This window comes from Primulina eburnea, chromosome 17 (assembly GCF_022965805.1).
Source record: "Primulina eburnea isolate SZY01 chromosome 17, ASM2296580v1, whole genome shotgun sequence".
In the NCBI taxonomy this organism is placed as follows: domain Eukaryota; kingdom Viridiplantae; phylum Streptophyta; class Magnoliopsida; order Lamiales; family Gesneriaceae; genus Primulina; species Primulina eburnea.
Window position 1 is genome coordinate 631,547 of NC_133117.1, and position 12,443 is coordinate 643,989.

The following is a 12,443-nucleotide window of genomic DNA, read 5'->3' on the forward strand; positions in this document are numbered from 1 at the left end:
TTTTTAATCAAAATTTTACTTGTATACATTAAAATAATATTAAATATTTTTTTCTTCTAAAAATATAATTTTTTATAAATATCAAATAATTTTTTTTTTAACTTATCCAACTATTTTCACACACACTGTAATTATATTTATATATATAATTACTTAAATTGAGTTATTATATTATATCTTTTTTTATATTTTTAACAATAAAAATATCTTATAATACAAAACACGTTAATTTCTTTGAGTGATTTAAAATAAGTTTATCCAAACATTTTAATAACTTGTTTTTAAAATAAGACCTCACAGCTCATAAGTCCATAAAACAACTTATAAAATATAAGGAATGAGTCTAATGTGAGACCGTCTTACGGAACTTAATCTATGAGACGGGTCAATCCTACATATATTCACAATAAAAAGTAACACTCTTAGCATAAAAATTAATATTTTTTTCATAGATGACCCAAATAAGAGACCCGTCTCACAAATACGACCCGTGAAACCGTCTCACACAAGTTTTTACCAAATATAAGAACTTAAAAAGTGTTTTAAATAAATTTAGTCAAACACATTTTTAGTTTTTCTAATTTTTATTTTAAATTTTTTATTTATTGTTTTATTAAAAATTCTTAGAGAAAAATATGCAAGACAGGATAGCAATAGATGTGGAGATAAGAGATTAACGCTTTCTTTCATTTAGGAAATTAGCTCTAGAAGACATGCTACTAGAAGGTTTAGCTTTCTCTTGGATTACTTTGCATTCTTCATATTTTTAGGAAAGTTTCGCACTATTTATTGTCACTCGGAGATAGTTTTTTCGATCTTATTAACTTAATCAGACCATTCGAGAGCAGATAAGATAAAATGAAGCAACCTAATTTCTCTTCTTTTTTTTTTTTGGCTTGATATCCTTCAAAGTCTATCGTCTTAGCTTTTTCAGCTGCCTAATATGTTTCGAATCCCACCACACCGTTGAATGAGACTTCACTTTCTTAGTTCGACCGGAATTCCCTTTCAAGCTTTCTCGAGTCACCTTAACATAATGCAAAAGTCGCTCTCCGGGGGTAAATCAAATGTTGAAAAACCTGAAAGAAAACACTGTTTTTGGGGTATTGTACTCTTCGGTCGATGTGAAATATAAGAAAGAAAACACTATTTTTAGAGGTATTGTACTCTTCTGTCGATGTGAAATATAAGAAGAAAAAGTAAGAACCTAACAGATGATGGAGGAAACAAATCCATCAATTATACTGGGAGTTGCTCTTGAACTTTTCATTAAAATGAAAGACAAGTCTTTTCCTTCATGGTTCTCTCATCGGACTATCTGTTCATGGTCGTGTATAATTTATGAAAATAATTCAAATTTAAAATAATATAATTATATATGTTAATAAGATATTTGGATAGAATTTAAATAATCGATTTTCCAAAGGGATATCAAGATGAAAATGTAAATCGAATACTCAAAAGTAATAAAAGCATAAAGATGACTATAATAAAAAAATTATTACAAATATAATAAATCTTACACTAATCGATCAACTGGCGTCCCTACGCCCTAATAATATCGATGGATTGCATAACAACCAGCCGACAGCCACACGTGTCCCATCAGTTTTGGCAGCCCATTCCTCCAGTCTAACATGCTACATTCAAGATCCATATTTTGTTTTTTAAATTAAATTTAATAATCAATAAATAATTTTCTGTTTGATTTCAATAATTGAACCTGCATTTTTGTTCTATATAATGGCACCCAACCCCGCGATAAAATCCCCCCTCTTCTCTCTCTTTTCCCCCATTAACACCCTTTTAGGTTCTGTAGTAGTCACAAATCTGTGGCATTCTGCCACTGTTGGACTTCGGTCTCTTCGATTTCTTCCCCTTTTGGCCTTTTTTAGTCATATCTGTTTTATTACCAAATTCTTGTGTTGTGACAAAACTCTGCCAAAATCTGTTCCTACCAGAGTATTTCGAAATTCATTTTCTAGCTTTTTCTCGATCTTTTTCGGTATTGAGATACTTTTTTTTAGCTCGAATCTCATATCGGATTTGTGGGTTTGTTTGAAGTTGATGTTAAATGCTCAATTCGTCGATCTTTTTTATTTTCGAGATTCATGTCTGCGATTCTGTCTGAAATTCTCTCTTCGGATTTTATTATAATCTCTGCATACTGGCGAAGAACCCATCTACTAGTTCAATCCTTCTCAGTTGTCTTCCTCTACTGGTTCTATTACATCACGTGATTCTTCCTGATCTGTTCTAATCGGGATGATTAACTACTAGATCACGCCGGAAATTATTTTATGTCGAAAATTATTGGATATTAATTCAAGCTTGTGGTAATAATAATCATAAACCCATCTGGGTACACAAAAATTTACGTAGATTAATCTGTCTGTATGATTTGGTATTTTTGTTCGAATCTGAGCAAGATTCATCCAACAAACACTAAATTATCAGCCGAGTTCTGCTAAATTTTAGTTAAATCTCTGTAAAAAGTGGTATTTTTCGTGAAATATGAGCAAGATATAGCCATATAATCATCTGGATTTAGGTAAAATTTAGAACTCTGTAATTTTGGCACTTGTCTTGGAATTTAAGTTCTTTATCATGGATTCCTCTAGTGGGATGTCATCAAATTCATCGGACTCGGGTACGGGTGACGGGATCCGGAAACCCGGATCCGAGGAAAATCTCCAACAGATGGATGAAAAGAAGAGAAAGCGAATGATCTCGAACCGCGAGTCGGCTCGTAGGAGCCGGCTGAGGAAGCAGGACCATGTCAACAGCTTGATGACTCTAGCGGCTCAGCTCAGGGACAACAAGAGCCAGATTCTGGCCGGCTTGCACACTACAACCCAGCTTAACCTCAGAGTCGAGGCAGAGAACGCCGTTCTCGGAGTTCAAGTCGCTGAGTTGAGCCACCGGCTTCATTCCCTTAATGAGATAGCGAGCTTTCTGAGCCATGGAAGCGGCGGCTTCATGCTGGCTGAGGACCCGGCTTTTTATACGGCAGAATCGGCTGGGTTCATGAATTATTTCTGTTTGGACCCAAGCCAGCCCCTTTTCTTTCCCGGCAGCTGCTGTTGATGTAGTTTGCCTTTCTGCATTGATTTATTTTATAATTATAATATAATATATTGTTTTGAAAAACAATAAAATAATAATATATTGAAAATTAGGAAGTAAATTCATAATATAAGATGGGTTTCGGACTTGTTCAATATTTATTTATGTAAATATTTTTATCAATAAACAAATGTTTGTTTGTACTTTTATATTAAAAAAATGTGTATCAAGTTGTCATTGCTTCTGCCTAGTCTCTCGTGTAAGACAAGATAAACGTTAAAAAATTTATCTCGATCCATCAAATTAACAATCACATAAATTTGGTTAATAACTTTATAGAAAATAGGTCCTTCGATGATTGTTCTTTACAGATTTCCTTCACTTGATTTATTTTCCTTATAGGGTAAAAAAAATTCACTTTATCATATTTTTAAATTTTGAGGGTACATATCTTCATGTTTTCAAATATTGAAAAAATGTGTTTTTACTCATTTGTGTTTTCAAGGATAAGTGTGTTCAAGATATGAAAACAGGGAAGAAGTTAATAGTCACGAAGAGTTCTGACAATTGCGAAATTTTACAGAGTTAATTACGAATTAACCCTTTATCGAAAGACAAAATTTGTCACAATCTTTAGAATGGCATTTGCTCCTCTTGATTGTAAATCATTGAAGAAATTAAAGACTTTAATTCCTGAATTGAACATCTTCCTCCATAGAGCATCTAACCGACAGGATAAAGGAAAGGATAAATTGCACTTTTTTTTAAAATAAAAAAAAAATCGTGTGACAAACGAGACAAGGGCGTGGGGCCGGCATTCATTTTTTCCTTGGAGAAGAAACAGGTCAAATTTTGTTGAGACTTCCACCGACTATGTTGAAAGTAAAGAAAAATACAAAGTGTGAGGCCATGAAAAAGATGCTCTCGATTCACAGGCGAACTAATCGAATGTCGTTGTTTTTTAGAGACGATTTTTATAATTAAGTCTCGAATATAAGATATTTTTTTACAAATTAAAGATATCAATGTATATCGTATATGCTTAAATAATGTTTTTGAGATAAATTAAAAAAACTATAAAATAAACATCATTGTAAAAGTTATTGACCATTATTTACAAAAACACGCGTCTCATGAAGAATCGTCGTTGTCTTCTGCTAATAAGATCAATTACAAATCGAAAAAATGTTGTTGCCATCGAGCACAACATATTATGGAACCATAACCGTTATTTTCAGCGCGTAATTGAGTATGTCTCTATATTAACTTAATGGTATACAAATCACGATAATCAAGTAATCCGCACTGGGCAAACTTGTGCGACAGACTTACCTGTTAAAATGTTGATGAGACTTATGACTATTAATTAAACGATCAACTATTTCAACCACTCGAACAGAATTTAAATATCAAAATACATTTTTAAATACATGGAATATAATAGTACAAAACAAGGATACGACGCAGTAAAAAAAATTTACTCCTCAACCTGCCCAAATTTCATTGCGTTTGCATGTGTCGGCTACCTTCACGCGACAAAATTAACAGCGCCATGAATCAACGGTAAACTGTACAGCAGCTACACTATAAAATGTCACAAACATTTTAATTGAGTTAATTAAAAAATAATATCAATAAGGATACCAAGAGAGACGTCGAATCTTGATTTCCCAAGGTGAAATTCAAGAGGGGGAATTTTTGCTCAGGAATTCCCCTAATTTTCCAAAGCTCAAATTCCATCTCGTTAGTATTTTTCTCTCCATTTCTCATTTTTTTCACATCCTGCGTTCGGCTTTAATCTTTTTTATTTGATGTTGTGCAATGTAGATAATTAATGCGTGTGAATTGTTGGTCACAATTTACGTTATTTTGGTGGTTTTCATTTTTGATTTATCCTCAGGTTCTTGAAAATATATGCAAGCGTTAGCATTTGATGTCATTTTTTTCACCTTTATATCCCGTTTGCTGGATTTTTTTTTCATAGAATTCTTGTTGTGAAATATGGCTCCATTGAATAGGTTCTTGATGTTTATAAAATGGGTTTTTTTTCCTTGCGTGGAGGGAGGTAGGGGCCGCATATTCTTGAATTTAAATCTGATTTAGTTTCTTTTTCTTTTTTGGCCAATTTAGTTGGGTGGTTACCATGGTTGCCGATATTGAATGTCATAAAATCATTGGAGTTGAAGTTGATGCGTGGATCTCAGATTGAATAGGGTCACCAATCAAAGGTAAGGATTCAAAGTTTATTTCACAATGGAACATGAAATTATTTGATGAAATGCCTGTGTGACAAGAATGTAGAATTTATATTAACTTTTTCATTTATTTTTCCTCACGCGGTATGCTTTTCGACGCAAGATCTTTCCATCAAATGTTGATTTATTTTTCTCTATAATACTTTTATATTTTGCGGATATTAAAAATCTTATACCTTGTTGTGTTGTGGATTGATGATCGAAGAATTTGAAGGCGTTGTCTCTAGTGACTGGATTCTCTATCTGGTTCTAATATTTTTACAAACTGGTGATCATAATGTTAAGACTTATATGCTGAGTTTGAAAGGTTTTTATTGTTTCACGAATAAGCAGTAACTTCAAAAATAATCAGATTTTTCGGCTAAATCACATGGAAGTTCGATAGACATCTATTACTGTATGTGATAAAAAAAATCAACATCTGCATGTTAGGATACCAAACTCACTGGTTCAAACGAATGGCATCCAGTATTATATTTTGGTCTTTCTCTTCTTATAGCTTATTCATGTGTTTAATGACTAGCTTGAATTTGGGATATACGTAATTTATAACCATATGCATGCATGAAATTTAGTGCTTTTTTACCTCTTTTCAAGGCCATAATTTTACACACGATAAAAATCATGGAGGCTGAGGATCTGCCAACAATTTCCGGGTAAGATATATGACTGGTTATTGCTTTTTATAATGTTATGTTAATCATTTCCTGTTCACGTAGTATTATTGCATCATACAGATTCGATAGTATGTTTTTAAACAACACGAAGTTGACTTTAAACGAGGCTTTGCCTTTGCTTTGATAAAATTAAATGCAACTTTAATAAAGAAAGGCCATAAACATTTATATAATTTGGGATATGTTTCCTGCATTTGCAGAAAATATTTATGAAAAATGCATTTTCAGAATTTGGATTGCAAATGTAATGTACGTTTGTTATGATTCTGAGAGATATATGTTATATGGTATTTGTCTTGTCATGTCTGTCAAAATATATTATGTTATAGTTTTTAAATGTAATAATGAAATATAATGTATTGAGTGAGAATATATTACGATAATAGGATTATCTGGAGTGATGAAAAGTTGAATTCAAAATAACGACTATAGGGAAATGTAATAGTGAGGTGAAATGTATTTTTGGTGAAAGCAGAAAATAATTTAGATATATATGGTTATATTACTGAGATAGATTAACAAACATTTAAATTTTTTTGCTAATTGCTTCAGGAACTCTATGGTTGATAATAAAGCTCTGTTCAGAAAGGTGTTTGGAAGCGAAATTTTTGAGGATTATGTTGGGCAGCTTGTGTTACTTTCTTCGCCACCTCCTGAATTTGATCCGACCTTATCCCCTGAAGTTCAAAAACCAAAACTTGATGAGATAATGAAGGTATACTTGATCCGCACCCTAAATTTTGATGTGATTTTATTTTGATTTCTCAACTGAGCCTTTCGGGTACTTTGAGTGAAGGCAGTTCGAGAGGATAGGGAACTGAAACTTGTAGAGACTCTGAAAGATCGACTTCAACTATGTGTTGAAGGGAAAAACGATGACTTAATAAAATGGGCAAATTTAGAAGTTGAGCGCCTTTCTCAAGAAGGTAAGCTAATTTGTCTTGCATTTATTCTAAATAATGCGTTCTGCCTTATCTATATGATTTTTTCGGATCCATCTTATACAAAAATAATAATTTCAGTCAAACAAAGTAGTTCTTGATTTCAATGCTTGGACTAACTAATCTCAATAATATTTTTTTATGATACCTTGAACTTCTTAGCTAAACCAAGTTAGAAATATTTGCTCGAGTTTATGGGCTAAATTTATGTTGAACCGAAGTTAGAGATATTTGCTCGAGTTTATGGGCTAGATTTATGTTGAATCGAGTGCTTACGTGCTAAATTTTATGGTTAATAGTGAGAGTGCTCCTCAAATAATTTAATTTTTCTAACAATTCAAGTACCATATTTTGATCAATGTTACACGTAAGATAAGAACCTGGAATACCAACAGTTGTTTCAACTTGTAAATAATGGGAATTAAGCTAGCACATGATTTAGAATTGGAGACCAATTGTAACATCGTGCACTTGCTATAATATCAAAAACATTAGCTAATAAATTAGGTGCAACTGAAATTTTTTGAACTTTACAATACCTCAAGTTCCACGGTTTGATTTTTGTGACATACATGCAATCACATAGGTTAGTGCGTGCAAGTTATGCTTCCCAATCCCCTTCTTTTCTATTAAAAAATTTCTACAATATATCAAAACAATTAATACGGAAAATTTTGAAGAAAACAAGATCCATCTTGGAAGGCAAAAAATAATTAGACTGTATTCCAATTTGAGAACCTAAACGGCCATTAAAATCATGATGACGATGGATAAAAGGAAGAGACTCATTTGATGTGTTTTCCAGCTTTTGGTGTGGCCCTGCTGCGCGTTATCGGTTATATTTACACAAGGAAAGCTGCAAAAGAAATAGGAAAAGGGAAGCGTTTTTTGAAGATTTTATTTGTAGAAGAATGGTTACGAGATAAAAGACACACAAGAAAATCGAGAGCTGCAGCATCTTCAGGTGATTTTTTTTTCTTTCACACATGATTTGAGGTTTATGTTTTTTCAATCCATTCAATCTTTTGGATGAAGTTTAAACCTCTCTTTTTTCTATTTTGGGTTTCAGCTGCTGTTTCCTACATTAAACTACAAGAACATTGGAAGAGCTTTGACATAGAAGAGATCAAAGATGCGAAGACCTCGAAAGAGGCTAAAGAAATTCAAGATTCAATGCTCGAGTCTTTCTGGAAGATGAATGTGGCAGATGTTGAAATGACCTTATCGCATGTATGTCAAACGGTAAGTTTATCTTCTCATCAAATCATAAATAGGATCAATCTCATAAATACATCACTATTATTTGACCACGTTCCAACACCTCAAGCTTTTGGGGACAGTATTTGCGGAAATTTGAGTTCAGCAATATACCTAGAATTAATACACTGAGGCGTACATTTGCACGCGAATCAAGTTGAACGAAATCCTAGAAGGAGAAACTCGAAACCAAATTAGTAAAATATGAGGGTTTTTCATACTAGGATTACATACTCTAATACCAAACTGGTTACCACCTTTACCAAATGCTAGCACGTGAGAGTTGGCACAATAATGTTTCATACCTTAAAACGTTGCTCGAAATTAGCCTATCTATCAATCAACGTCAATCCAAAAGATTTTAATTTAGTGAAAGATCTGGTGTCTTTATGGCAGGTGCTCAAAGATCCCAGTGCTTCAAAGGATATTCTCAGACTAAGAGCTAAAGGGATGAAGAAAATTGGGAAAATTTTCGGAGTAAGTTTGATCTTGTAATTTGACACAAGTGAAGCTTCTTTTTTTAAAATGAAATGTGAAATATTCTTACAACGAGGAAAACCTTGTTTTCCAATGTTTTTCAGGGTGTGAAGGCAGGATAATACAGAGAATATAACAAACTTGCTCAAAGGAATCAAGAACAGCACAGCTGGTGCTATTACACCTTAAAGTCTGCTACCCTTTTGTCCGCTTAACTATGTACCTTATTGAGTTGAGGATTGTAAAATGAGAAAATATTATATACACACAGGAAAAATTTGTATATCAAGGTCTGTATAAGATGTTAAATTGGGAAATATACTTTTTAAATTATTTGAATGACGACATTGTCACCCTTTCTTCGTTTAAGCTCGTCCTACGTCAAGGAAAACATATAATAGTACACACTGTTTGGTACGTGAGATGAGATTATGTAGTGTAGTTACTTATTATATAGATGTTTGATTATCCACTACTCGTATAGGTTCTAGATAAACAAAGTAATCAATTGAATTTGATCGAACCTATTATTATACAAAATGAATTTAAATTGATATTAATTAAATGATCATGATTTGATGGTACGTATAACGTAATTAATAAAAAACTTATCTTCATCCTCCAGACTGTCGTTTCGAGGGACGTTTGTTGCAATGTCGATGTCGTTTTGGATGATCGAAAGCACTATTCTTCCACAAAAGCTCTTTTAGGCGAACCTAATATCTCAGTAAATTAACCTACACAGAAACATTTTTTTTATTACAACTTTACCCTCACGACTTCCCCATTTCCTTGGTCATATAAATTTTATTAGCCTAAATATAGAGTCATTCAGGCTTAATTTACAACATACTAGGCACATTTATAAAATATTTTGAATTTTATAAGACATTTAGAAGTATTTTTTAAATTATTTTAGAATTAAAACAGTTTTTATGTGTATTATTTAAAATAAATTAATAGGTTTTATGAAATCTTCTTAAAAGGTAGGAACGTGTCGATTTATTTTTAAATGATGACATATAACATTACATTTTGACATTATAATTTCTACAGTAGGTTTCTTGTGAGATGATCTCACGAATATTTATTTGTGAAACGGGTCAACCTTATCGATATTCACAATAAAAAGTAATACTCTTAGCATAAAAAATAATACTTTTTCATGGATGATCCAAATTAGAGATCCGTCTCACAAATATGACCTGTGAGACCGTTTCACACAAACTTTTGTCAACAAGTGGATATATACTACCTACCTGCTAGATCCAACGTCCCATATGTTGGCACGAGACCGATCAAAACCGATCAGGCCCATCGGACTAACACATGAGCCGCCACGGATTCTGCCTCGAACTTGAACTCTAAAATGCTTAAATTCATGATAACCTAACTTCAAAGACATGTAATTGAATAATTGAATATATTATAATGATGATTCTTTAAGTATTGCATAATTTAACTAATAAGATATTAATTAATGACTAGATGTGATGTGCATCCCTTGGCTTAACTTCATACTTCCAAACCCTATGCTATAAAAAGCTTAAATATGGCCTTTCTATCATATAATAATAAACCGATTGTCACTTTAATTTGAGCATGTTTTAAGAATCCTTCTTCAGCTGCTTAGTGGGAGAAAAAAAAATATATTTAAAATTTTCCTCAAAAATGGGTCTCATTCTTCTTGTCAAGAAAACCATCCTTGTGTTGTTTCTCATTTCGTCCACTTCTATTTCAGGTATGTAACTTAATTTTCACAAGAACAACATTGGAATTTAATCCGTAATATGGCAAAGTCCCAAGTTTTCAAATTTTATTTGCATCAAGAAATTTTGAAATAAACCTATTCACATATGGGTTTTTTTTCTTCTTGTTCTTCTAAATTAATTGGGGTTTTTTCTTCCCACAATATGATATAGGATTCTATTGAAATCGAGTTGCTTGTTATTATATTTTCCTTCTTCGAATGAAGAAGTTTTTTTTAAAAAACATAATAATGCGATTTCTGTTTTTGTTTTCGGCTCTAGAATAAAAATCTGTAGGACGAGCGCTTAGCGCTTTACCAAAAACTATAATTGGTGGTAATAGTGTAACTCAAATCTTTTAAACCGCACATCAGTTCAAGCACCACGGTTCGATCGCTCTACCAAACAGGGACAATTATTGCACCCAATAAAATCCATCGTGGTCGAAGTTTGTTGTTATATTTTAATGATTAAATATTTTCAAAAAATAGATGATTTTATTATAGAACAAACAAAAAATCACATGTTTTTATATTGTGTAGCCATTTTATGGCTCGGAAGAAAATTAAAAGGCAGAGCAAAGGCAGATTCTTCAAGTATGGGTTTTCGAATATTGCAATAATCCCATTGCTCATTTCACGCAGGTCTGCCATCTACTTCACTGGAGTCCAAGGAAGTGAGTTCATGGGAACCACATAGCCATGAGAAAGCAAAAGATGCACACGAAAGACTTCTTCTTGATGTTAACACAAACGACTATGGAACCTATGATCCACCACCAGCATTCGTTAAACCTCCTTTCAAACTCATTCCCAACTGATACCAGCTAATTCATGACATCGATCGTGAGTCGCGCACGATAAAATCCTATGAAGTTGATATCATTAAACATATTGAAACTTTCAACGTTTTTTGGTTTATCATGATGTTTTTTTTTATATTTTTTCCTATGTTGATTGAATTAATCGACCTATTGTTCCATCACGACTCCTTGTCGCCTAGTTGGATGGTCCGTGGCCAAGGCGCGCGCGCATGCGCACACACATATGTATAGCTTTATGACTTTGTAGCATGTAGGCATGGAAATATCTTCTCATGTTGGAAAGGACCACAAGTCCATGTGTACCCACTGGCTTCCGCCTGTACAGATTGCTTCGTATTTCCGTTACCAATAATCGAAATATTATAGATAAAGCACGAATACGATAAAATAAATGTACTCGGATTGATGATAATGATTAATTAGCCTAGATTGAAGTCAATTTTGTTCATGCTTATGAAAACGAAACAAAAATCTCAAACTTAACAAACAGTTGACTAAACGAACAATGGATTCTGGTCCATTACCACTTCCTGTGGCTGTGGGTTCTTCTTTTCCTTTCATTTTTTCAGTACTTTACACATGCATGCCTGCAAACATATTATAAATGCATGTTTACACAATTTTAGTAAAATTATTGTTGATCTCCCTATGAAAACAATAATAAAATTTGTAGCTAGTTTTGATATCTAATGATCGAGTAGGCAGCCCACCGCACAAAATTTTAGTTTCGACGCCCGAAATTTCACCTCGTAACATTAGTAGGATGTATAGGCAAAATCTATATATACTACTTGAAGAGATTGACACCGTATCAATTTAAAATCATTGGATTACAAGGGACCTATATCTTTTAGGAATATGTCTCTTATGAAATGGGTCACACCGAGCTTTATTCGCGATACTGTCAAAATCTATCTTATAAAATTGACTCATTAGACCGTATCCAAGAAAACAACAACAAAGATACAAGATGTTCTCATGCAGATAAACCAGTATTAATTAAATATATAATATGAGAGCTGATAAGGTATCACATAATTTATTAATTAGTCCCATGATTAAGTAATTAAATCAATAAAAGGAATTAATATTGAATTATATATTTGCAAGTAACCTTGCGTTGTTCAAATTTTTTGTTTTCGGAAAGTCCTATAGAACTTCTAGTTTGCGACAAACGGCATATTCTAGTCATACCGTTG

At 32.8% G+C, this 12,443-nt stretch overlaps 3 protein-coding genes across 4 annotated transcripts; all 3 read left to right on the plus strand.

Annotated features, from left to right (window-relative positions):
- Window positions 1-2,607: 2,607 nt before the first annotated feature.
- On the plus strand, window positions 2,608-3,087 carry LOC140818687 (bZIP transcription factor 44-like). Its single transcript, XM_073178729.1, has one exon. It carries the CDS (start codon window positions 2,608-2,610, stop codon window positions 3,085-3,087), a length of 480 nt encoding a protein of 159 aa, XP_073034830.1.
- A 1,509-nt stretch (window positions 3,088-4,596) lies between these two features.
- LOC140818031 (chaperone protein dnaJ 10-like) lies at window positions 4,597-8,982 on the plus strand. 2 transcript variants are annotated; one of them, XM_073177829.1, is made up of 9 exons: window positions 4,598-4,809; window positions 5,197-5,294; window positions 5,919-5,977; window positions 6,551-6,713; window positions 6,795-6,924; window positions 7,745-7,903; window positions 8,009-8,181; window positions 8,593-8,673; window positions 8,778-8,982. In XM_073177829.1, exons 3-9 carry the CDS (start codon window positions 5,946-5,948, stop codon window positions 8,793-8,795), a joined length of 756 nt encoding a protein of 251 aa, XP_073033930.1. In that variant the 5' UTR covers window positions 4,598-4,809; window positions 5,197-5,294; window positions 5,919-5,945; the 3' UTR covers window positions 8,796-8,982. The 2 variants fall into 2 exon arrangements, with proteins under 2 accessions (XP_073033931.1, XP_073033930.1); XM_073177830.1 differs by lacking the exon at window positions 5,919-5,977 and having other exon boundaries at window positions 4,597-4,809.
- Window positions 8,983-10,264: 1,282 nt separating this feature from the next.
- On the plus strand, window positions 10,265-11,676 carry LOC140818775 (protein CASPARIAN STRIP INTEGRITY FACTOR 2-like). Its single transcript, XM_073178820.1, has 2 exons — window positions 10,265-10,414; window positions 11,066-11,676. Exons 1-2 carry the CDS (start codon window positions 10,345-10,347, stop codon window positions 11,239-11,241), a joined length of 246 nt encoding a protein of 81 aa, XP_073034921.1. The 5' UTR covers window positions 10,265-10,344; the 3' UTR covers window positions 11,242-11,676.
- Window positions 11,677-12,443: the final 767 nt, after the last annotated feature.

Coding starts and splice junctions, on each gene's coding strand:
- LOC140818031 (XM_073177829.1), top strand. CDS start 5,946: ATGGAGGCTGAGGATCTGCCAACAATTTCCGG. Junction 5,978..6,550: donor GATCTGCCAACAATTTCCGG/GTAAGATATATG, acceptor TAATTGCTTCAG/GAACTCTATGGTTGATAATA. Junction 7,904..8,008: donor GAGAGCTGCAGCATCTTCAG/GTGATTTTTTTT, acceptor TTTGGGTTTCAG/CTGCTGTTTCCTACATTAAA.
- LOC140818775 (XM_073178820.1), top strand. CDS start 10,345: ATGGGTCTCATTCTTCTTGTCAAGAAAACCATCCTTGTGTTGTTTCTC. Junction 10,415..11,065: donor TTCGTCCACTTCTATTTCAG/GTATGTAACTTA, acceptor CATTTCACGCAG/GTCTGCCATCTACTTCACTG.
- LOC140818687 (XM_073178729.1), top strand. CDS start 2,608: ATGGATTCCTCTAGTGGGATGTCATCAAATTCATCGGACTCGGGTACG.